Source organism: Aotus nancymaae, unplaced genomic scaffold, assembly GCF_030222135.1.
Source record: "Aotus nancymaae isolate 86718 unplaced genomic scaffold, 86718_ANA_hifiasm-v0.15.2.pri h1tg000058l, whole genome shotgun sequence".
Lineage (NCBI taxonomy): Eukaryota > Metazoa > Chordata > Mammalia > Primates > Aotidae > Aotus > Aotus nancymaae.
The window spans coordinates 34,248,877-34,273,056 of record NW_026988472.1 but is presented as its reverse complement, the minus strand read 5'-3'; the positions used below and the strand labels follow the sequence as shown (position 1 = coordinate 34,273,056).

Below are 24,180 nucleotides of genomic sequence, written 5' to 3'. Positions count from 1 at the left end.
ATGCGGTGATCACTCACCCTCTGCATTGTTTTCACTGACGACTGCACTCCAGAGCTATTCCTATTTGGCCATCTTGGATCCCTCCACCTATGTCTTATTTTAGTAAGCCAGCAAACATCTATTAAGCATCTACTACTTAACTGCCAGCCTCTAGACCCAGAACTAGGAAACAGTCATGGACAAAACCATTTGACATGGTTTTAAAAGGAAGGAAAGAAGTCTAAACTATAATGTTCCCAAAGAAAAGTGCAATTAATTGAGCAAGGCTAGGCTCCTTGTTTAAACTGGAAAAAAAAAAACCCCATTACATAAAAGGTGTTTGTTATTTCTTGAGATTTGGGATGAAAAAGTTGAATTCAGAAGGCTGTTTACATAACTAATCATGCCATTTGGTACAAGATAAACTGAGCACCCAGCTTGTTCTTTGGGGCCCCATTAAAATGACAAAAAGGGGCCCAGCAGCTGTGCAGTGGCTCACACCTGCAATCCCAGCACTTTGGGAGGCCAAGGCGGCTGGATCGCTTGAGGTCAGGAGTTCAAGACCAGCCTGGCCAACATGGTGAAACCCCATCTCTATTAAAAATACAAAAAAAAATTAGTCGGATGTGATGGTGCGTTTCTGTAGTCCCAGCTACTCAGGAGACTGAGGCATGAGAATTGCTTGAACCTGGGAGGTGAAGCTTGCAGTGAGCTAAAATCATGCCACTGCACTCCAGCCTGGGTGACAGAACAAGACTCTGTCTACAAAAAAATAAAAAAATAAAATAAAAAAATGTCAATAAAGGAATTCAAAGAAAAGCAGCAAAGGAAACCACAAAAGCTCATTAGTGGACCAGTGTCTTAGTCCATTCAGGCTGCTATAACAAAAATATCAGAAACTGGGTGGCTTCGGCAGCCATTTCTCATGGTTTTGGAGGCTGAGACATCCAAGATCATGGTGCCTGCAGATTTGGTGTCTAGTGAGGACCCACCTTCTGATTCATAGCTGGCTTCTCACGGTTTCCTTCCATGGGGGAAGGAGTGAGGGAGCTCTCCAGAGTTTCTTTATACAGGCATTAATCTCATCCATAAGGGCTCTGCCCTCATAACCTATTCATCTCTCACAGGCCCCGTCTCCTAATACCATCACATCAAGGGTTACATTTCATCATAGGAATCTGGGGGAGACACACACAAACATTCCATCCCTGAGAGGCATTAATCCAGACTTTTGAAAGAGGGTCACCAGTTGGAAGTATGCCGATTGATGGGACAAAGCAGAAGCAGCCACAGAGGAGGAGGCTGCAGCAGAGATGGCAACCGGCTTGCTCAAGATTGTCCTAGAGGGACTCTGGGGGCAGGGGCAGGTGGTGCAATGGACTAGAATGGGAAGGGAAGCCAAAGGGTAGGGATTAACTGAAAGCTGATCTAAGAAAGAGCATGGAGGGATGATGGGAGCCAGCTGGACTCTGACCGGGTTCTTCCTGCCAACAGCCAACTAAGTATTTTGTTCAAGAAAAACCTAGGAAGAACTAAGGCTGTTCATGTGAGTGTTCTTACCCCACAGCAAAGCCCTGCTCATTTAAGCATTTGAGGTCCTCTCTGCTCAGAGGCCAGTTTACTACCTGTTCATCCTAAAGCCCAGTTGAAAAGTCTTGACCTAGGTCCAGAGAGCCCTAAGTAAGCCTTCCCTCTTAAGGGAGAGCCCCAGGGGGATACCAATGCCAGCTGTCTCATATAATGAATCCGGTTCTTCATTCTCAAACAAGAATATTGCAATCAAGGTATATCAGACCTTGAGCAAAAGCCAGCAGCATGAACAAAACATAACTGGCATTAAGCGTACCAGTTCTACTGTTACTGTCTGGAACCCCCCTTTTGAAATTCTGAGAGAAAATCATTTCAAACCTAGAATTCTCTATCTAGCCAAACCTTTAATCAAATAGATCAGAGGTGTAAAGATTGACAGATGTATCTCCCATGCATACCTTTCTGAGATAGGTTACCTGACTGACTTGATATTATTTATAATATGCACCTAAGAAATAGGGGAAAACATTCTAGAACTTGAATCAAAAACAATTTTAGGATGATGGCTGTGCAGCTTGTTTGCAAAGCAATTGATTCTAATTTGAAAAATCTTGAAGAATGGACTGGATACCATGCAGTAGATAGGGAAGCTTCGAGTAAGCTGAAGGATCTTAGCAAAGTGGTATAGACTGACCATGAAGCAACCCAAAAAGGGGAGCATGATGTTGACCAGTTGGAGGAGTATAAAGAAACTCCGTTTCATCTTAAGGCTGGGAGCATTCTCCTCTAAGGGACACATCAATCATTGTCATTGGATTAATAGGGAAGAAAATGCTCAGGTACATTGTTGTGGCTGTTCTACAGTGATCAATATTTACATAGTTATAATGTCACCAACACTATTGATTTTCTACTTTCTTAAAAGAACCTATAGGCAATGTACAGCATCCCTAATTCAGATTACAGAACAGAATGTAAATATTACCAAGCCAAAAACTACAGCAGAAATAGTACAGAGTGGCTGCCTCTGGGTTCACACTGAAGGATAAGATAGAAAGAGGGAAGGACTTTTGTTTTTCTTCTTTTGTTAAATTTTTAAGCCATTTACCTATATTACTAAGTGATTTAAAAAATAACTGCTCGGCTAGGCATGGTGGCTCATGCCTGTAATCTCAGCACTTTGGGAGGCTGAGACGGGTGAATCACCTGAGGTCAGGAGCTCAAGACCAGCCTGGCCAACATGGTGAAACCCCGTCTGTACTAAAAATACAAAAATTAACCAGGTGTGGTGTCGCACATCTGTAATCCCAGCTACTTGGAGGCTGAGGCAGGAGAATTGCTTGAACCTGGAAAGCTGAGGTTGTGGTGAGCTGAGATCCTGGTGAGCTGAGATTATGCCACTGCACTCCAGCCTGGGCAACAGATCGAGACTCTGTCTCAAAAAATAAATAAATAAAAATAAAAATAATTGCTCTTCGAAGAGTTCGGGATTTAGAATCAAAAGCTCTTGGTTCAGGTGTCCGGTTTCAGTGCCACTTCTGGGGCCACGGGCAAGTCACGCAGGCTTTCCAAAGCCTATTTCCCTGCCTCTAAACAACACCACCCTGCTAGGAGCCAGGAAATATTGTCAGGAGGAGTCATCGAATAATGTATGTGAAAGCTGTTTGTAAACTTCTAAGAATCAAGCAAATGTGAATTCTAATTTATATTATTGTTAATTACTTTATTAGAGGAAGTAACTGGTTGAAATTACAGCATTCTACCTGAGAGAGTTCATGTAATTTCGATCTCTTAAGTGATTGGGGTCATGAGGAGGAGGAAGGACTATGTTTTTGAGCATCTGCTCTGTAGCCCACACTGTTCTTAGTGCTTGACATGGGTTTGGGGATTTCTCAGATTTTCTTCAGATGATCCATGGTGCAAGGGGAAAAGATCATAGGTCTCTAGGGGTTTATCTGCCAGCTGCTTGAGAAAAAGTTATGTGAACCTTACATTCTATGCTATAAGATTCCTTGTTTGTCATAATTTAACAAAATTGAACACTGATGTTTAGTCGAGTTCACCAGCCCTCTTTTCTTCCTGTTCCTCCACATTCCCCCAGCTAACCACTGGGGTCAGTGGCAGAGGGTATCCCTCAGTTTGAAAAACACCAAGTGATAATCTGGCTGGCCTTCTGTAATACTCAGAATGTTATGGCACAGGTGATAATATTCCAATTCTGCTCAACAAAGTTTCAAAGAGATTGAGTGCTTTGTCCAAGGTCATATAGCTGGTAAGTGAAGGAACTGGGTTTCACCCCAGGTTTGTTTGATTCCAAAGCATGTGCTTTTGCTCAGCCCTGCCTTTAGAGGTGGAAATTCAAATTAGCCTTTTCTTGAGCTCTGTTTTACACACTTGGAAAATAGAATGCAAACATCCTTCTTGAGTTTCTCCTAGTTTGGGTCCTTATTGATTGATGGTTTTGTCTCTGTTTCCAGCCAAAGCACCAGACAAACCTATTCAGGTGGTTTATGTGCCCTCACATCTGTTTCATATGCTATTTGAGTTGTTCAAGGTAAGTGGAATTTTAAAAACATGGAAAGAAGTCTTCATTTTAAATTACTTTGATTCAGGACATAATGGATTCATTAGATTAGCATAAGAAAAAGGTTTTGCATAGCCATTATAAAAAATTCTATTTCTGATATCCTGTGGGTTTTATAATTTGTACACTGTGAGATGAAAAATTGCTGTGTACAGTATAGTTTTCATGAATATTAGTACATATTGATTTTGAAGCTTAATTGCACTTTAGTCATTTTGTGTAAAATCCATACCATTTTTTTCTTTAGTTATGAGATTAGAGATGCTTTTTCATTTCCAAACCTGGCAAAAGCTTTATTGGTGGTAGCCAGATCAAAATAAAAACATGTTTATACATATTTATGCTTCTGAACATTAACCACACTGGTACATTAGTAGTTGTTCCAGTCCTGAGAGATCCTGCAACCCTTTTATATATTTGCATCAATTCAGAAGATCTAAGAGAGGCAGAGGAGAAAGATTTAGATGTGCTGGACCAAAAGAACCAACCCCCACCCCAAATTCTTTAGACTCTGCAACTTAAGCTGTTGCTTTTGTTAACCAGTAGCTAATGACATTTACAGTAGCAGTATTACAGGCACAAGGCATTCGAGCTAAAATTTCATTTCTTCCAGTGTGTGAAACACTAAATTGAACACCTGAAAAATCAGTTATGCTGATTTGCTTCCAAAAATTAGAATGTTACTGATGTAACACTTTAAGGTTGAGATGGGCATTCAATTGTGAACTTTCTCTTCAGCAGCTGCGGCTTTTTCAGAATTTCTTTTTAACCGATATTTCTTCTATGTTTTTCAGCCAAATGATTAATTTTTGTGGGAAGCATGCATCTTTTCAGTTTTTCTGCCTTCTTTAGAGAAAAGGTGCTCTATAAATGCAGACTGATAAATAGGATTTAAAGTGCACAAATCAGCCTCTGCATAGCCTCATTACATGTGATGAAAACATTCCTCTGGGTTGAGTTGAATAATTTAAATACCCTAAAGCAAAAAGAAAAAGAAGGAAAGAAAAATAAATATTTAGCATGTTGGATGAGGCTAAAACTAGGTGAAAAACAAAGTGTCAGGAAATTTTTCCTTGATTTGAACACATGTTTAAGCTCTTTAGAGGGAAAAATGCCATATAAATCCAACTAATATTTGCCCCAAAAAAGGATTGTTGGGTATAAGTTATCTTGCACTTCTTTCTCTTTAAAAATTCTGGTTTGTGATTTGGCAGTATGATTAACAAAAAGATCGTATTATTTTAGAACTCAATGAGAGCAACAGTCGAACTCTATCAAGATAAAAAAGAGGCCTACCCCGCTGTTAAAACCCTCGTTACTTTGGGTAAAGAAGACTTATCCATTAAGGTAACTGTCTTATGTGCATGTATACTTTAATTATCAGTTGTGATTTAATAGTATCTAGACATTGAAAACTCAAAGGGAAGAAAATTGACATTTATTGAGTGTCCTATTTGTAAGTTCTATGCTAGATCCTTGGCTTGAGGTACCTTATTTGAACTTCATTAGAACCTTGTTATTCACAGAGTTGAACAAGACCTCAGCACCACGCCTGTCAGATCCTACAGTACCATTCGGCCTCCTTTGTTTTACACTGTTCACAAAGGAACCATATGTCACCAGGGGATTCAAAGCCCTTGTACATTTTAGAGTAATCTGCGATATACTTTATTTAATGAACCCATTACCTCCTACTAAATATAGATCTACTTACTTGTTTTGACTGTTAACATTTTGTGCACTGCAGATCAGTGACTTAGGTGGTGGTGTCCCACTTCGAAAAATAGATCGTCTTTTTAACTACATGTATTCGACTGCTCCTAGACCCAGCCTGGAGCCTACCAGAGCTGCCCCTTTGGTAAGCATCTGAAACTGCTGCTGAAGGAAAGATCATAAACATGGGAAGGGGCTCAGAGGGAGCTGCCTCTCTCCCCAGGTTGTCGCATTAGTGTGGTTGACTTAGAATGTTGCCTGTATTACGGTTTGGAGGAGGGAGAATGTTTTGCCTTGGCTACTTTCTTTGTGAATCCTTTGGACTTTGATTTCCTCTCTGATTTGTGTCCAAGAAACATTCCAAGCTGAGTGCCTCACTCCCAGACACAGAGAAAAAGTACCTCATTGTGGTAAGACTGCTATTGGAGCACCATTTTTCACTTTGTGCTACTCTTGGAAGGGGTGGAAGTTGCCAGTGGGTGAGCAAAGGGACAGTACCAAATGCATAGCTGCTGCTTGGTCCTGTGCACTCTGGCATACACACCACAGAGGCGCGAATCACTTAGTGCCTGGGAATCTCCACTGTCAAATTTGTTTATATAATTAAAATGTTACATTATGAAAACATTAAATTTTTATATTAAATAACATTAGCATGAAACATACAGGTGGTGTATGCATTTTCAGAGCCCTTTCTGTCTCACTCTGGAAATAACCTTCAGCCTTATTAAGGCAGTGAGGAAAGCCTCTGGTTACCATGGTAGCATTTAGATCCTGGTAGGGCCACACTTTCTTCCCCTGCCGAGTGTTTCTAATTGACAAACAACAATTGAACCCTTTGTCATTAAACACAGCAACATATCTATCAGTCAGCAAAATGGTTCAGGGTATATATTAAGTTTCATTTTAAAGTCCTACCTGACTGATAAGCATATAAGATTATATTTTATTTGTAAGTATAAAATCAAAGACTGCATCATTTATTTGAGACAGAGTTTGTTAACTCAGCATGTTGGAAACAGGAGATCATTTATATAGGAGTCGAGAAAATTCATGAAAGATCACATTTGAGAGGCATTACCATGACTAGGCTCTGGTATACAATGAAATACACATCAGCTGTGGAACTTCTGGCGGCGGCAGCAACAGTGGGTAGTCCAGTGCCAAATTGTCACAGTCTTGAAAATATTGTGCTTCGTTATTTCGGGCACTCCGCAGATTCAGTTGAGAAGGCAGCCATCTTTAATTCATCTTTCCTAGAGAGAAAATATCACAGATCAGACACCTCCCCAGAGGAGAGTAGAAGACAAGATCAGGGAGGCATGCACCCAGATGGCGCTTGGAGTCGACGAGGGGGCTCCCGCCGGCCTGCCCTCTGCCTGCGGGCCTCGGAGATAGCATCCTGCATGGTGCAGAGGCGACTTGGCTGCAACCCCGACCCAGCTTGAGATGTCAGACGACACCACCTCCACCTGTGTAAATCATCATCATTGTCATCATCATCATCATCGTCATCATCAACATTGAAAAAGAAATGTAGGGGAGGAGTTCCAAGATGGCCGGTTAGATCCAGCTCAGGATTGCAGCTCCGAGTGAAAGTGCAGAGGGTGAGTGGATGCCGCATTTCCAGACGGATTTTTATTGCCCACAGACCAGGAGATTCGCAGGCGGAGGAGCCCCACGGGTCACCAGCACGGCTGTTTTGCCTGCGCCCCGGCGCAGCCGCTCCCAGTGCAGAGTAAATGGGACTGTGTTCCCACTTAGCCAGCAAGGGGAGCTGAAACAGGGAGCCAGGCCAGCAGATTCCCGGGCAAAAAAAGCGCCATGAATCTCAGAGCCGCGGTTTCAGCGGTGCAGCGCGTCGCCACACAGGAAATCACACAGATCCCGGTGCCTATTCAACAGGCAACCAGGTCACCTGGTAGAGAGCTGACCGTTCAACGAAAAAATAAAAGGCTCTGAGGCAGGGAGCCAGGAGATCAGGCCTGGCTGGTCCCACCCCCACAAAAACAAAAACAAAAACAAAAAAACAGCAATTGGAAACACTCTGGGTTGAGAGTTTCACAGCAAGCACAGCTGAACCCGGGACAGTCCAGCTCTGTGGGGGAGGGGCGTCCGCCATTACTGAGGCAGCCTGCCGTTGCTGCAGCAACCTGCCATTACAGAGAAAGTCCATGATTACAGAGGCGGGCCAACGTTGCGAAAGCAGCTCTAACTACACCCATATAAACAGGACTGCAGGGAAGTTCACACGGCAACTGGGCGGAGCCCACAGCAGCTCAGTGAAGCCTCTGCAGGCTGAGAGTGACTAGGCTGCCTCCTTGTGGGCAGGGCAGCCCTGAAGAAAAAAAAAAGGCAGCAGTACAGTGGAAACTCATAAAGCCCTAACTCCCAGGGACAGCACACCTGAGGAAAAAAAAAGGGGGTTTATGAGTTCTGCTGCTGCAGACTTAAATTTACCAGCCCAGCAGTTCCGAATGAACAACGGGGTTCACAGCTCAGCACCTGAGCTAATATAAAGGACTGTTTCCTCAAGCAGCTCCTGACCCCCGTATATCCAAAGAGTCACCTCATAAAGGAGAGCTCAGACTGACATTTGGCAGGTATCCTTCTGGGACAAAGCAGAATAAGAAACTGGTAGCAACCTCAACTGTTCGGCAGCTGCTGCAAGTGATCCCCAGGCAAGCAGGGCCTGGAGTGGACCTCAGCAGTCCTACAGCAGAGAGGCCAGACAGTTAAAAGGAAAACTAAGAAACAGAAATAACTTCATCAACAACAAACAGAATGTCCACTCAGAGACCCAATCAGAAAGTCAACAACTACAAAGCCGACAGGTGGATAAATCCACAAAGATGGGAAGAAACCAGCGCAAAAAGGATGAAAACACCCGAAACCAGAACACCTCTCCTCCTACAAGGGATCACAACTCCTCACCAGCAAGGGAACAAGACTGGATGGAGAATGAGTGTGATGAAATGACAGAATCAGCCTTCAGAAAGTGAGTAATAAGATACTTCCGTGAGCTAAAAGAACATGTTCTAACCCAATGCAAAGAAACTAAGAACCTTGAAAAAAGATTTGACGAAATGCTAACAAGAATGGACAACTTAGAGAGGAATATAAGTGAATTGATGGAGCTGAAAAACGCAACTCGAGAATTCGAGAAGCATGCACAAGTTTCAACAGCCGAATTGACCAAGCAGAAGAAAGTATATCAGAGGTCGAATATCAACTCAATGAAAGAAAACAAGAAGGTAAGATTAGAGAAAACAGGGTAAAAAGTAATGAACAAAGTCAACAAGAAATATGGGACTATGTGAAAAGACCTAATCTACGTTTGATAGGTGTACCTGAATGTGACGGAGAGAATGAATCCAAGCTGGAAAATACTCTTCAGGATATTATCCAGGAAAACTTCCCCAACCTAGCAAGGCAGGCCAATATTCAAGTCCAGGAAATACAGAGAACACCACAAAGATATTCCTCAAGAAGAGCAACCCCAAGGCACATAATCGTCAGATTCACCAGGGTTGAAATGAAGGAAAAAATGCTAAGGGCAGCCAGAGAGAAAGGTCGGGTTACCCACAAAGGGAAGCCCGTCAGACTCACAGCAGATCTCTCAGCAGAAACCCTACAAGCCAGAAGAGAGTGGAGGCCAATATTCAAGATCCTTAAAGAAAAGAACTTTCAACCTAGAATTTCATATCCAGACAAACTAAGCTTCATAAGTGAAGGAAAAATAAAATCCTTTGCAAACAAGCAAGTACTCAGAGATTTCATCACCACCGGACCAGCTTTACAAGAGCTCCTGAAAGAGGCACTACACATAGAAAAGAACAACCAGTACCAGCCACTCCAAAAACACACGAAATGGTAAAGAGCATCAACACAATGAAGAATCTGCATCAACCAACGGGCAAAACAGCCGGCTAGCATCAAAATGGCAGGATCAAATTCACACATAACAATATTAACCCTAAACGTAAATGGACTAAATGCCCCAATCAAAAGACACAGACTGGGAAATTGGATAAAAAGCCAAAACCCATCAGTGTGCCATATCCAGGAAACACATCTCACATGGAAGGATACACAAAGGCTCAAAATAAAGGGATGGAGGAAGATTTACTAAGAAAATGGAGAGCAAAAAAAAGCAGGAGTTGCAATTCTTATCTCTGATAAAATAGACTTTAAAGCAACAAAGATCAAAAGAGACAAAGAAGGACATTACATAATGGTAAAAGGATCAATGCAACAAGAAGAGCTGACGATCCTAAATATATATGCACCTAATACAGGAACACCCAGATACATAAGGCAAGTTCTTAATGACTTACAAAGAGACTTAGACTCCCACACAATAATAGTGGGAGACTTCAACACACCATTGTCAATATTAGACAGATCAACGAGACAGAAAATTAACAAGGATATCCAGGACTTGAACTCAGACCTGGAACAAGCAAACCTAATAGACATTTACAGAACTCTCCACCCCAAATCCACAGAATATACATTCTTCTCAGCACCACATCACACCTACTCTAAAATTGACCACATAATTGGAAGTAAATCACTCCTCAGCAAATGCAAAAGAATGGAAACCATAACAAACAGTCTCTCAGACCACAGTGCAATCAAGTTAGAACTCAGAATTCAGAAACCAACCCAGAACCGCACAGCTTCATGGAAACTGAACAACTTTCTCTTGAATGTTGACTGGATAAACAATGAAGTGAAGGCAGAAATAAAGATGTTCTTTGAAACCAACGAGAATGAAGACACCACATACCAGAATCTCTGGGACACATTTAAAGCAGTCTCTAGAGGAAAATATATAGCAATAAGTGCCCACATGAGAAGAAAGGAGAGATCTAAAATTGACACCCTATCATCAAAATTGAAAGAGCTAGAGGAGCAAGATCAAAAAAACTCAAAACCTAGCAGAAGACAAGAAATAACTAAGATCAGAGCAGAACTGAAGGAGATAGAGACATGAAAAACCCTTCAAAAAAATCAATAAATCCAGGAGCTGGTTTTTTGAAAAGATCAACGAAATAGACAGACCACTAGCCAGACTAATAAAAAAGAAAAGAGAGAATAACCAAATAGATGCAATAAAAAATGATAAAGGGGATATCACCACAGATTCCACAGAAATTCAAACCATCATCAGAGATTATTACAAACAACTCTATGCACATAAACTAGAAAACCTGGAAGAAATGGATAAATTCCTGGACAGTTGCCTCCTCCCAAGCCTAAACCAGGAAGAAGTTGAAACCCTGAATAGACCAATAACAAGGTCTGAAGTCGAGGCAGCAATTAAGAGCCTACCAACCAAAAAAAGCCCAGGTCCAGATGGGTTCACAGCCGAATTCTACCAGACATACAAAGAGGAACTGGTACCATTCCTACTGAAACTATTCCAAATAATCCAAAAAGAGGGAATCCTTCCCAAATCATTTTATGAGACCAACATCATCCTAATACCAAAACCTGGCAGAGACTCAACAAGAAAAGAAAACTACAGGCCAATATCCATGATGAACATAGATGCAAAAATCTTCAATAAAATACTGGCAAACCGAATACAACAGCACATCAAAAAGCTTATCCACCATGATCAAGTAGGATTCATCCCGGGGATGCAAGGCTGGTTCAATATACGCAAGTCTATAAATGTAATTCACCACATAAACAGAACCAAAGACAAAAACCATATGGTTATCTCAATTGATGCAGAGAAGGCCTTCAACAAAATTCATCAGCCCTTTATGCTAAAAACCCTCAATAAACTAGGTATCGAGGGAACGTATCTCAAAATAATAAAAGCTATTTACGACAAACCAACAGCCAATATCATACTGAACGGGCAAAAACTGGAAGCATTCCCTTTGAAATCTGGCACTAGACAAGGATGCCCTCTCTCACCACTCCTATTCAATATAGTACTGGAAGTTCTAGCCAGAGCAATCAGGCAAGAAAAAGAAATAAAGGGTATTCAATTAGGAAAGGAGGAAGTCAAATTGTCTCTATTTGCAGACGACATGATTGTATATCTAGAAGACCCTATCATCTCAGCCCAAAATCTCCTGAAACTGATAAGCAACTTCAGCAAAGTCTCAGGATACAAAATCAATGTGCAAAAATCACAAGCATTCCTATACACCAATAACAGACTTAAAGAGAGCCAAATCAAGAAGGAACTGCCATTCACAATTGCTACAAAGAGAATAAAATACCTAGGAATACAACTAACAAGGAACGTAAAGGACCTCTTCAAGGAGAACTACAAACCACTGCTCAATGAAATAAGAGAGGACACAAACAGATGGAGAAACATTCCATGTTCATGGTTAGGGAGAATCAATATCGTGAAAATGGCCATACTGCCCAAAGTAATTTACAGATTCAACGCTATCCCCATCAAGCTACCAATGACCTTCTTCACAGAACTGGAAAAAGCCACCTTAAACTTTATATGGAACCAAAAGAGAGCCCGCATAGCCAAGTCAATTCTAAGCAAAAAGAACAAAGCGGGAGGCATCACACTACCGGACATCAAACTATACTACAAGGCTACAGTAATCAAAACAGCATGGTACTGGTACCAAAACAGAGATATAGACCAATGGAACAGAACAGAGGCCTCGGAGGCAACACAACATATCTACAACCATCCAATCTTTGACAAACCTGATAAAAACAAGCAATGGGGAAAGGATTCCCTGTTTAATAAGTGGTGTTGGGAAAACTGGCTAGCCATATGCAGAAAGCAGAAACTGGACCCCTTCCTGACACCTTACACTAAAATTAACTCCAGATGGATTAAAGACTTAAACATAGACCCAACACCATAAAAACCCTAGAAGAAAACCTAGGCAAAACCATTCAGGATATAGGCGTAGGCAAGGACTTCATGACCAAAACACCAAAAGCATTGGCAACAAAAGCTAAAATAGACAAATGGGACCTAATCAAACTCCACAGCTTCTGCACGGCAAAAGAAACAGTCAATAGAGTGAATCGGCAACCAACAGAATGGGAAAAAATTTTTGCAGCCTACCCATCTGACAAAGGGCTGATATCCAGAATTTACAACGAACTACAAGAAAAAAACAAACAAGCCCATTCAAAAGTGGGCAAAGGATATGAACAGATACTTTACAAAAGAAGGCATACATGAGGCCAACAAACATATGAAAAAATGCTCATCATCACTGGTCATTAGAGAAATGCAAATCAAAACTACATTGAGATACCATCTCACGCCAGTTAGAACAGCGAACATTAAAAAATCTGGAGACAACAGATGCTGGAGAGGATGTGGAGAAATAGGAACACTTTTACACTGTTGGTGAGAGTGTAAATTAGTTCAACCATTGTGGAAGACAGTGTGGCGATTCCTCAAGGACCTAGAAATAGAAATTCCATTTGACCCAGCAATCCCATTACTGGGTATATATCCAAAGGATTATAAATCGTTCTACTATAAGGACACATGCACACGAATGTTCATTGCAGCACAGTTTACAATAGCAAAGACCTGGAACCAACCCAAATGCCCATCGATGATAGACTGGACAGGGAAAATGTGGCACATATACACCATGGAATATTATGCAGCCATCAGAAACGATGAGTTCGTGTCCTTTGTAGGGACATGGATGAACCTGGAAACCATCATTCTCAGCAAACTGACACAAGAACACAAAATCAAGCATCGCATGTTCTCACTCATAGACGGGTATTGAACAATGGGAACACATGGACACAGGGAGGGGAGCACTATACACTGGGGTCTGTTGGGGGGGAGTGGGGGGGACAGTGGAGGGTGGGGAGTTGGGGAGAGATAGCATGGGGAGAAATGCCACATATAGGTGAAGGGGAGGAAGGCAGCAAATCACACTGCCACGTATGCACCTATGCAACCACCTTGCATGTTCTTCACATGTACCCCAAAACCTAAAATGCAATAAAAAAATAAATAAATAAAATAAAAATAAGATTAAAAAAAGAAAGAAATACACATCAAAAGGAAAAAAGGCACTACAAACCAATCTAGCACCTTCCCCAGTTGTTTAAAAGAAATATAGATTGTCTCTTCCAGGTCTTAAAATAGCATCTTGAGGATAGCTGTTATGTCATAGTTTTTTTTCTTAATAAACCTGGGGACTTGTAAGAGACCTTTAAAAATTACGAATGTGTACTCCCATTGTATAGACGAGGAAATGAGGAAATGACCTTCCCGAAGGTCACTGAGCTAATTAACCACAGAGCTGGTACTGGCCATGTCTGTGTTCTTTCCAGTGTACTAGGTGGCCTCTCCCTTTGAAGAAATGCTTCCACTACTGGCTCTCCCAGTTAAGAAACTGGCCTGTAATCCTAGCACTTTGGGAGGCCAAGGCAGACTGATCACTTGAGGTTAGGAGTCTGAGACCAGCCTGACCAACATGGTGAAACCCTGTCTCTACTAAAAATACACAAAAAACATTAGTCGAGAGCAGTGACACATGCCTGTAGTCCCAGCTGCTCAGAAGGCTGAGGCACAAGAATAGCTTGAACCCAGGAGGTAGAGGTTGTGGTAAGCCAAGATCACACCACTGCACTCCAGCCTGGGTGACAGAGTGAGATTCTGTCTCAAAAAAAAAAAAAAAGAAAAGAAAAAGAAAAAGAAACTGCTCTCAGCTTTAAAGTGGGCACTTAAGTATGTACTACTAAAAAACATAATTTCCTCATTGAACAACTTATGCTTTTACACCTCTGTGCCTTGAAATGTGCATTTCTTTTTCGAGAATATCCACCCAGAGAACTCCTGTTGATCCTCTGACACTCTGGGAAACTTTTCCTGAACCTCAGCAAATTCGAGGTTGAGATCCAGACCCCTCCTCTGCACTCCTTGGGAGTCTTGGCTTACACTCACAACTGCATTGGCCTCGGAGTTGTCGGCTGTTCTGTGCTGAACTACAGGCCGGGTGCAGTGGCTCACATCTGTAATCCCAGTACTTTGGGAGGCCAAGGCAGGCAGATCACCTGAGGTCAGGAGTTTGAGACCAACCTGACCAACGTGGAGAAACCCTGTCTCTACTAAAAATACAAAATTAGCCGGGTGTGGTGGCGCATGCCCGTAATCCCAGCTACTCAGGAGGCTGAGGCAGGAGAATTGCTTGAACCTGGAAGGCAGAGGTTGTGGTGAGCCAAGATCGCAACACTGCACTCCAGCCTGGGCAATAAGAGCAAAACTCCACCTCAAAGGAAAAGAAAAAAAAACTATCTGAACTACAATATACCAAAGTATTCTCGCCTTTCCAGAACCTTAGAAGTTGCTTCTCAGAAAATTGTTTTCCTTTCCATGTTTTCATCTTGTTACTTTTAGATTTGAACTCAACACTGTGCTGTTAATTTTCACTTCCAAGAGCAAGGAAATCTGATCATGGAACTTTGAAATGATGTGGTTTAGTCATCAGGTCACATTCCACTTGATTTGGAATTTGCTTTTTTTTTTTTTTTTTTTTTTTTTTCGTGAGATGGAGTCTCGCTCTTGTTACCCAGGCTGGAGTGCAGTGGCGCCATCTCAGCTCGCTGCAACCTCCACCTCCCAGGTTCAGGCCATTCTCCTGCCACAGCCTCCCGAGTAGCTGGGATTACAGGCGTGCACCACCACGCCTGGCTAATTTTTGTATTTTTAGTAGAGATGGGGTTTCGCCATGTTAGCCAGGCTGGTCACAAATTCCTGACCTTAAGTGATCCACCTGCCTCAACCACCCAAAGTGCTGGGATTACAGGTGTGAGCCACCATGCCTGGCCTTGGAATGTGCTTTTAAAAAATGCTAAAACTTTGCTTTAAAATGCTAAAAAAGCATTAAGTCAAAAATTAGAATATTTCTATTATAATCCAAACATATAAGATGTGTTTTTGCAGGATGAAAATAAAGAGGTTGTTTGCCATAGAAGAGGATATACATCATTGTAAAGGTTGACTCAGTAATTTCTTTGATTTAAATCTGAATCAAGAATTTATTTTAACCTCTGAATGGTCATCATATAAAATGTGTTAGCATTTGAGCCTGTCTCACTGTATTAATTTTCTTTTCTCAATAGGCTGGATTTGGTTATGGTTTGCCAATTTCCCGTCTATATGCTAGATATTTTCAAGGAGATCTGAAACTGTATTCCATGGAAGGAGTGGGTACTGATGCTGTCATTTATTTGAAGGTACTGCATTTTATTTGTTAGTATGAGGCATCTTTGCTTTTTAAAGCTATAAGTTCTAATCACTGATTGAAAATAGCACTGTATCATCTCATAGATTCATCTCAGATTTACTTCAGTTTCTTATGAAAACCGTGTTATGCCTCACCCTGGATTCTATGTTCAGGTATAGCAAACTATGAAACGTGGAGGTACAGAATTTAAAATACTGACTTTGGTTGGGCACGGCAGCACATGCCTGTAATCCCAGCACTCAGAGACCGAGGCAGGCAGATCATGTGAGGTCAGGAGTTCGAGACCAGTCTGGCCAACATGCTGAAACCCCGTGTCTATAAAAAATACAAAAAATTAGCTGGTGTGGTGGTGCGCACCTGTAGTCCCAGCTACTCAGGAGGCTAAGGCAGGAGAATCACTTGAACCCGGGAGGCAGAGGTTGCAGTGAGCTGAGATGACACCACTACACTCCAGTCTGGATGACGGAACAAGACCCTGTCTCAAAAGAGAAAAAATAAAATACTGATTTTTAAAATCATAATTTTAAATTGTGACTTAAAAGAACTACATGTCTATTGAAAGGTCTGATCTAAAAGGAGGCAGATTTTCATAAACTGAAGTATTTTAGTATTTTGTTTTAAAAACTCACTTGCTTTTCCAAAGTTACAAGAATTCAGTAATCATAATATGGTTATATAAAAGGTTCATCTAATAACAAAGTTCTCTGTAGCACAGTTTTTCTCATTCATTAGTGGTAATTGTACTTTTATTTCTAAACTCTTGAATATCTGTAACATTTTTTGAATAGGTAATATAGGCACATAATAAAAATTTTAAAGCTACAGAAGGAAAACTGAAATTTGTTCTCCCACTGGTCCTAAACCACCAGTTCTCTTCAGCAGAGATCACTACAGGTCTCATTGTCTTAGGGATCCTCCTAGAGTTGATTCTACATTTATAAATATGGGAAAAACAGAATTTTTCCCACATAAATGAAATTTCAGCACCTTCCTATTTTTTTTTTACTTTCTAGTCTGTCTTAGAGATCTTTCCAGATCAGTTTATGTAGAACTGGCTCATTCTTTTAAATGGTAGCATAGCATGCTACTGCGGGTTGAGCATCCCTAACCCAACAATCTGCAATCCAAAATGCTTGAAAATCTGGAACTTTTTGAGCACTGACATGATGCTCGCTCAGACATCAAGCTCAAAGGAAATGCTTATTGGAGCACTCCAGATTCCAGATTTTCAGATTAGAGATGCTTAACAGGTAAGCACAATGCCAGTATTCCAAAATATGGAAAAAAACAAACAAACAAAAAAACAACTACTTCTGGTTCCAAGCAATTTTTTTTTTTTTTTTTTTTTTTTTTTTTGATATGGAGTCTCTCGTCTCCCTCTGTCACCCAGGCTGCAGTAGTGCCATCTCGGCTCACTGTAACCTCCACCTTCCGGGTTCAAGCCATACTCCTACCTCAGACTTCCGAGTAGCTGGGATTATAGGTGCCCGCCACCACGCCCAGCTAATTTTTTGTATTTTTTAGTAGAGACAGAGTTTCACCATGTTGACCAGGCTGGTCTCGAACTTCTGACCTCAGGTGATCTGCCCAACTCCACCTCCCAAAGTGCTGGGATTACAGGCCTGAGCCACCACACTCCCCCCATTCCCAAGCATTTCAAAGGGATACTTAACCTGTGTATGTGATACCGGGATTTAATCAGTTACTGAGAGTATTTATCTTAGATGCCCATGCATCTAAGTAATGTGATATTTGATATCACTTGATGGTGTGTGTTTATAAACCTGGGATGCATGAGACTTTGTTTCTTCCTGAGCCCTTTGTGAGACCAATCACCAAGTATAGTCAAAACAGTTGAGCATCTCAAAGCAGTATGAACTGAATTAAAATGTGTTTTGTTCTGGTCATGTGTATTTCAGTTTTGATTTTGAATGAGCAAATGTTTTTATTCCTTTAAAAAAGCTTTAATGTTTTCTTGGCCAGTCTAAGTAAATTACTAAGATGTAATTTTAACATCATTTCGAAAATATGTATTAAGGTATCTGATGTTTTAAATAATAAAATTTGGGTTACTGTTTCACATGAGAAAAATGACACTGTGGACCTTTGGTGTATATTTTTGTTTCTCTGGTAGGCTCTTTCAAGTGAGTCATTTGAGAGACTTCCAGTTTTTAATAAGTCCGCATGGCGCCATTACAAGACCACTCCTGAAGCTGACGATTGGAGCAATCCCAGCAGTGAACCCAGGGATGCTTCAAAATACAAAGCAAAACAGTAATGTACCATCTTGATTTCTATTACAAAGTATCTGATTTGTCTGAATGAAAGTGTTCCATTTACTGTTCCAGGAATTCTTGCATGGTAGAGATATTCACAGCAGCAAGCAGGGGTTTGGCCTGCCATGAATTTTATTTAAAAAGCAATTAAGTTTGCAGTTTGTCATCATAAACATCGTAGGTTGAAACTGAAAAAATAAGTTAAAATGACTGATCAAGATAAAAGGTGATCTATCCATGCAATAGAATATTATTTGGCTTTAAAAAGGAAGGACATTCTGATGTGTGCTACGGCATGGATGAACCTTGAAGTCATTTTGCTAATTGAAATAAGCCAGACGTAAAAGTCCAAATACTATGATTCCACTTACTTGAGGTACCTAGAGTAGTCAAATGCAGAGGCACAAAGTTGAAGGAGGTTGCAAGGGGCTGTCGAGGAAGAGGGAATGGGGAGTCATTGTTTCATGGGTATAGAGTTTCAGGTGGAAAGATGAAAAAAATTCTGGAGATGGATGGTAGTGATGGTTGTACAACAGTGTGAAAGTACTCAGTGCCGCTGAACTGTACATGTAACAGTGGTTAAGATGGTAAGTTCTGGGCTGGGTGTGGTGGCTGATGCCTATAATCCCAGCACTTTGGGAGGCTGAGGTGGGATGATCTCTTGAAGCCAGGAGTTTGAGAGCAGCCTAGGCAACATAGTGAAACCCCGTCTCTATAAAAAATTTAAAAAGGTAAAATTAGCTGGGTGTGGTGGTATGTGTCTGTAGTCCTAGCTACTCAGGAGGACCACAGACACACACCACCCAAAGTGCTGGGAATACAGGCCTCAGCAAGAGGATCGCTTGAGCCCAGGACTTCCAGGCTGTAGTGAGCTATGATTCACACCACTGCACACCACCCTGGGGAACAGAACAAGACTGTGTCTCAAAAAAGAAAAAGATGGTGAGTTCTGTTATGTATAGCTTAGCACAATAAAAAATTTGAACATTGTAAAGGAAAAATTATAATTCACAGAACAAGTTTTATTGTTTTATGGTAATAAGGAAAACAATCTGTAGTTTTCTTCTGACTACCTACCCTTAAGCTTCAACTCTACCAGCAACAGTAAGGGTTCTGCTTTGTTTAACTTAAAATAATCATGTATTAACAGAAAAGCAATATATGTGCATTGTAAAAAATAAGAAAACATTGGCCGGATGCAGTGGCTCACGCCTGTAATCCCAGCACTTTGGGAGGCTGAGGCAGGCGGATCACCTGAGGTCAGGAGTTCGAGATCAGCCTAGCCAGTATGGTGAAACTGTCTCTACTAAAAATACAAAAATTAGCCAGGCGTGATGGCGCACACCTGTAATCCCAGCTATTTGGGAAGCTGAGGCAGGAGAATTGCTTGAACCTGGGAGGTGAAGGTTGCCGTGAGCCAAGAGAGTACCTTGCACTCCAGCCTGGGTGATTGAGCTAGACTCCATCTCAAAAAAAAAAGAAAAGAAAAGAAAGGAAAACATAAATAAGCCAAAAAAAAGAAAGGAGAAACCACTGTGTTCCCAACACCCAGAGATTGCCACTGCTATAGCTTTGTGTATGTTCTTCCAGATATTTTGCTATTTGTGTATATACGTATTTTTTTGCAAATGAGATTACACTATTCATAGTTTTCCAACCTGCTTTTGTTTCATTTAACCATCCCATCTTTCCATGTCAATAATCTTTCATCTCATTAAAATTCACCTGATTTGTCTAAACTGAGATCTGTTCCAGGACCATATAACACATCTGGGTAGTCTCAAGTTGTTGTTGTCTTTTAATTTAAAAAAATTTTTGTGGGTACATGAGATGTTGTGATACAGGCATGCAATGTGAAATAAGCACATCACGGAGAATGGGGTAGCCATCCCCCTCAAGCATTTGTCCTTTGAGTTACAAATAATCCAATCCAGTTATATTCTTTAAGTTATTTTAAAATATGCAATTAAGTTATTGTTGACTGTAGCCCCCTATTGTGCTATCAAATAGTAGGTCTTTTTCATTCTTTCTATTTCTTGTTGTTTGTTTGTGTTTTTGAGACAGAGTCTTGCTCTGTTGCCCAGGCTGGAATGCAGTGGTGTGATCTCGGCTCACTGCAACCTCTGCCTCCCAGGTTCAAGTGGTTCTCCTGCATCAGCTTCCCAAGTAGCTAGGATTACAGGTGCCTGCCACTATACCCAGCTAATTTTTTTTTTTTTCATATTTTTAGTAGAGATGGGGTTTCACCATGTTGACCAGGCTGGTCTCAAACTCCTGATCTCATGATCTGCCCACCTCGGCCTCCCAAAGTGCTGGGGTTACAGGCATGAGCCACTGTGCCCAGCCCTTTCTATTTTTTTGTACCCATTAACCATTCCTACTTCCCCCCAACCCTCCCACAACCCTTCCCAGCCTCTCGTAACCATCCTTCTACTCTCTGTGACCATGACTTCAATTGTTTTGAATTTTAGATTCCACAAATAAGTGAGAACATGTGAGTTTGTGTTTCTGTGTCTGGCTTATTTTGCTTAGCATAAGGACTTCTAGTTCTATCCATGTTGTTGCAAATGACTGGATTTCATTCCTTTATGGCTGAATAGTACTCCATTTGTGTGTGTGTGTGTGTGTGTGTGTGTGTGTGTGTGTGTGTGTGTGTACTACAGTTTCTTTATCCATTCATCTGTTCATGGATACTTAGGTTGCATTTTGTTGTTGTTAAGAGACCATGCCAGTTGTCCTGAAAAAGTGCCCTGCCTTGATTTATTTACTTTCTTCTTTGAAATGTCATTTAGCTTGTTCCCCATTCCCTGTATTTCGTATAAATTGGAAGTTGATTAAAAGCTAATGGAGCCTGGGTATTGTGGCTCATGCCTGTAATCCCAGCATTTTGGGAGGCTGAGGTGGACAGATCACTTGAGGTCAGGAGTTAGAGACCAGCCTGGACAACATGGCGAAACCCTGTCTTTACTAAAAATATAAAAATTAGCCAGGCATGGTGGCACATGCCTGTAATCCCAGCTACTCGGCTGGCTGAGGAATGAGAATCACTTGAAGCCAGAAGGCAGAGGTTGCGGTGAGCCGAGATTGCGCCATTGCACTCCAGCCTGGGTAAAAGAGCGAAACTCCGTCTCAAAAAAATAAATAAATAAATAAAAAAGCTAATGGAGCATTTTTTGCTAAATCCATAAGCACTGTTGCAGAATTACATTACGAGACCCATGACATCTCATTGACCCACCATTAGTGATGTGAGCATAGTTTAGGTGATGGCTATGTGATCCCTTTGAGTTATAGTTATTTTTCCCCTCTTCACTAGAAAATAATCTGTGTGGTATTATTTTGGCACTATGCAAATGTATACATACCCATCAGCTGTTCACGTAATGGTTTTTACCCCAATTGATCATTTTGGCCTGTGTTAAAATTAATGCAATAATTTTATTTGTGTTTATAAAAGGATGTTGTTTTTTTTAAAAAAACATTGTTGTTTAAAAAAAAAACAATTCCGTGTTTTTTAGCATATTCACAGAGTTGTGCAGCCCTTCCTACTGTCTACCTTTAGTGTATTTTCATCACCCCAAAAAGGAATCTCATACTTTTTAGCAGTCACTCCTTATTTCTAACCAGAGTTTTCACTGAGAGTAAAGAACTGTTTTAAAGTATACATAAGTAATTAAATGGTCATTCTATTTCTGTATTAATTGTAATTCTGAGATACAGCAAGGGGTTTTGAATTATCACTATAATGAAATGCTCTAAATCCTGGTCAAAACAGGAGGTTGTACTCACAAGCTCACTGTGGATATTCTCATTGTTTTCTTTGTAGGGACAAGATCAAAACTAATAGAACTTTCTAGAGGATTGAATGATCTGGTCCTCTTTGTGAAGAAACATTGTCTTCTGCAAGTCAACCAGAGAGAACTGCTTTCTTCCACCTGCTGAGCGTGGCATCATAGTTATTCCTAGTGCTTGAGTGTGTATCTTCTCTGTACCACCTGGACTTTTTCATGGAGCTTTTCCTGTAACTACCCCAGATCTTCCACTAAAGTTGTAACTTGTTTATGGCATCTTGCTGTGGTGTGATTGACGCCTGTCGCCAAAGAGCACGGAGCCTCCTTACAGCTCTTGTGCCCTCGTACTCTCCATCTTACTATCATAACGTCTGATGTCTTCAGTCCCTCCAGGATTCTGTGCGCCTTCCCCATTGCAGATACAGCAGATCATACTGTTGCTCCTTGTGACCAAATACCAAATTTGTCCCAAACCTCCACCTAGGGCCCCGGGACCCTGGAAGTGGAAGACATCAGCTGGAGAAGCCCTGATGATTTAGTCCCAGGGCCTTTTGTTCTCCCATGCCTCCCTCTGCCACTCTGTGATTTAGACTTTTGCCTTCTTTCATCTGATCGGATTCTCATTGTGAGGTGTGGTGACTTTCATGTTAGATCTTCCTCATTGATGCCTTGATTTTATTTTAAAATTCATTTGTATACTTCTGTTGATTAAAGCATTCCAAATGTTGTCTTAGAATTTTTCACCCAACTGCTTGGTTTCAAAGATCTTAAGTGGATAACTGCCTCCTGGTCAATACCAAATTTGTAAAGAGTGTGAAGTGGAGTTTTTATGCTTCTGTCAAACTTCCATCTATCTAATACTGTACCTGTGTCATATTTTATTCCTTTGTAGTCGTCAAAGGAATTGGAAGTTTCAGTGTGATGCACTTTAGTAGTTGTAAAATAGACTATTGGAGGGAAAAGGCCTCTCTAGTTTATTTTTGAAAAATATTTCAGGTCTTGATAATTTTTATTTTTATTAATCTTAACCAGTTTTAGAATTGTCAGCTCAATCTGATTTTCACAATCGTTTTTGGTAAAAGTTGGAAGTGGGAATTAGCAGATGACTTGAGATAAGGAAAGAGGAATGATGTTATATTTACCCTTAGAAATAGAAGCGATCTAAGAGTCCAGATTGAAACCAGCATCCTATATACAGCTTCACAGGATGTGCTTCTCTTCATGGTGATTTTTCATATGTATCATCTACTTTGACTTCTGCCCTGCTTTAACATCCATATAAATGTTTCAGTCCAATTTGTGTTGAGTCCACTGATATAGAAGTTTTGACCTGTAAACCATTCATCCTGCTTTAGTCATGTGATAGTACCAATGCAATTAGCCCCACTCCCACCACTGTGGGGGATTTCTCCCCAAGAGGAGGTGTGCTTTGACCAGCTGCATGTGGCTTGATTGCATTTCTGTTTCTCTTAGTTCCGCTGGATCTGGTTTTCTTTTATTTCATTATATTATCTGAGCTCAGGGCAGTTCCATTCATCTTTAGAAAGAGCTCATCTCTTCCATCCTTAGAAGAATCTCATCAGATAATATAAATGTAATCAGTCAGGTGAAAGAAATACTGATGTACTTCCGAGAGACTGGTGAGAGGTGGGCCATAGGAAGCCCATAGGTCTGAGGACTGAGTCAGTGTCTTGGTGACGGGACTGTTCCATATGATTATTTTTGTGTGGTGTAAAAAATGTAAAAAAAAAAAAAAAAAAAAAATGGTCCTTACATGCAAAGACCCTAGCTTCGTTTTTTTTATTTTTTATTTTTGAGACACAGTTTCACTCTGTTCCCAAGCCTGGAGTGCAGTGGTGCGATCTCAGCTCACTGCAACCTCCACCTGCCAGGTTCAAGCGATTCTTGTGCCTCACCCTCCCAAATAGCTGGGATTACAGGCACTTGCCACCATGCCCAGCTAGTTTTTGTATTTTTTGTAGAGATGAGGTTTCACCATGTTGGCCAGGCTGTTCTTGAACTCCTGACCTCAAGTGACCCGCCCACCCTACCTCCCATAGTGCTAGGATTACAGGTGT

General features: G+C 41.1%; 1 protein-coding gene across 5 annotated transcripts in view; it reads left to right on the top strand.

Moving 5' to 3' along the window:
- Positions 1 to 24,180, top strand: part of PDK3 (pyruvate dehydrogenase kinase 3) — a 217,004-nt gene that overhangs the window by 70,455 nt on the left and 122,369 nt on the right. For 2 of the 5 annotated variants that reach the window (XM_012448847.3, XM_064364438.1), the window contains exons 7-11: positions 3,987 to 4,063; positions 5,339 to 5,440; positions 5,841 to 5,951; positions 15,911 to 16,024; positions 18,170 to 18,309. In XM_012448847.3, coding sequence (XP_012304270.1) covers positions 3,987 to 4,063; positions 5,339 to 5,440; positions 5,841 to 5,951; positions 15,911 to 16,024; positions 18,170 to 18,309 — 544 coding nt within the window. Of the gene's footprint in view, positions 1 to 3,986; positions 4,064 to 5,338; positions 5,441 to 5,840; positions 5,952 to 15,910; positions 16,025 to 18,169; positions 18,315 to 22,137; positions 22,379 to 24,180 lie in introns of those variants that run through there. The other 3 variants (XM_012448848.2, XM_021670474.2, XM_064364439.1) reach the window with 3 other exon arrangements.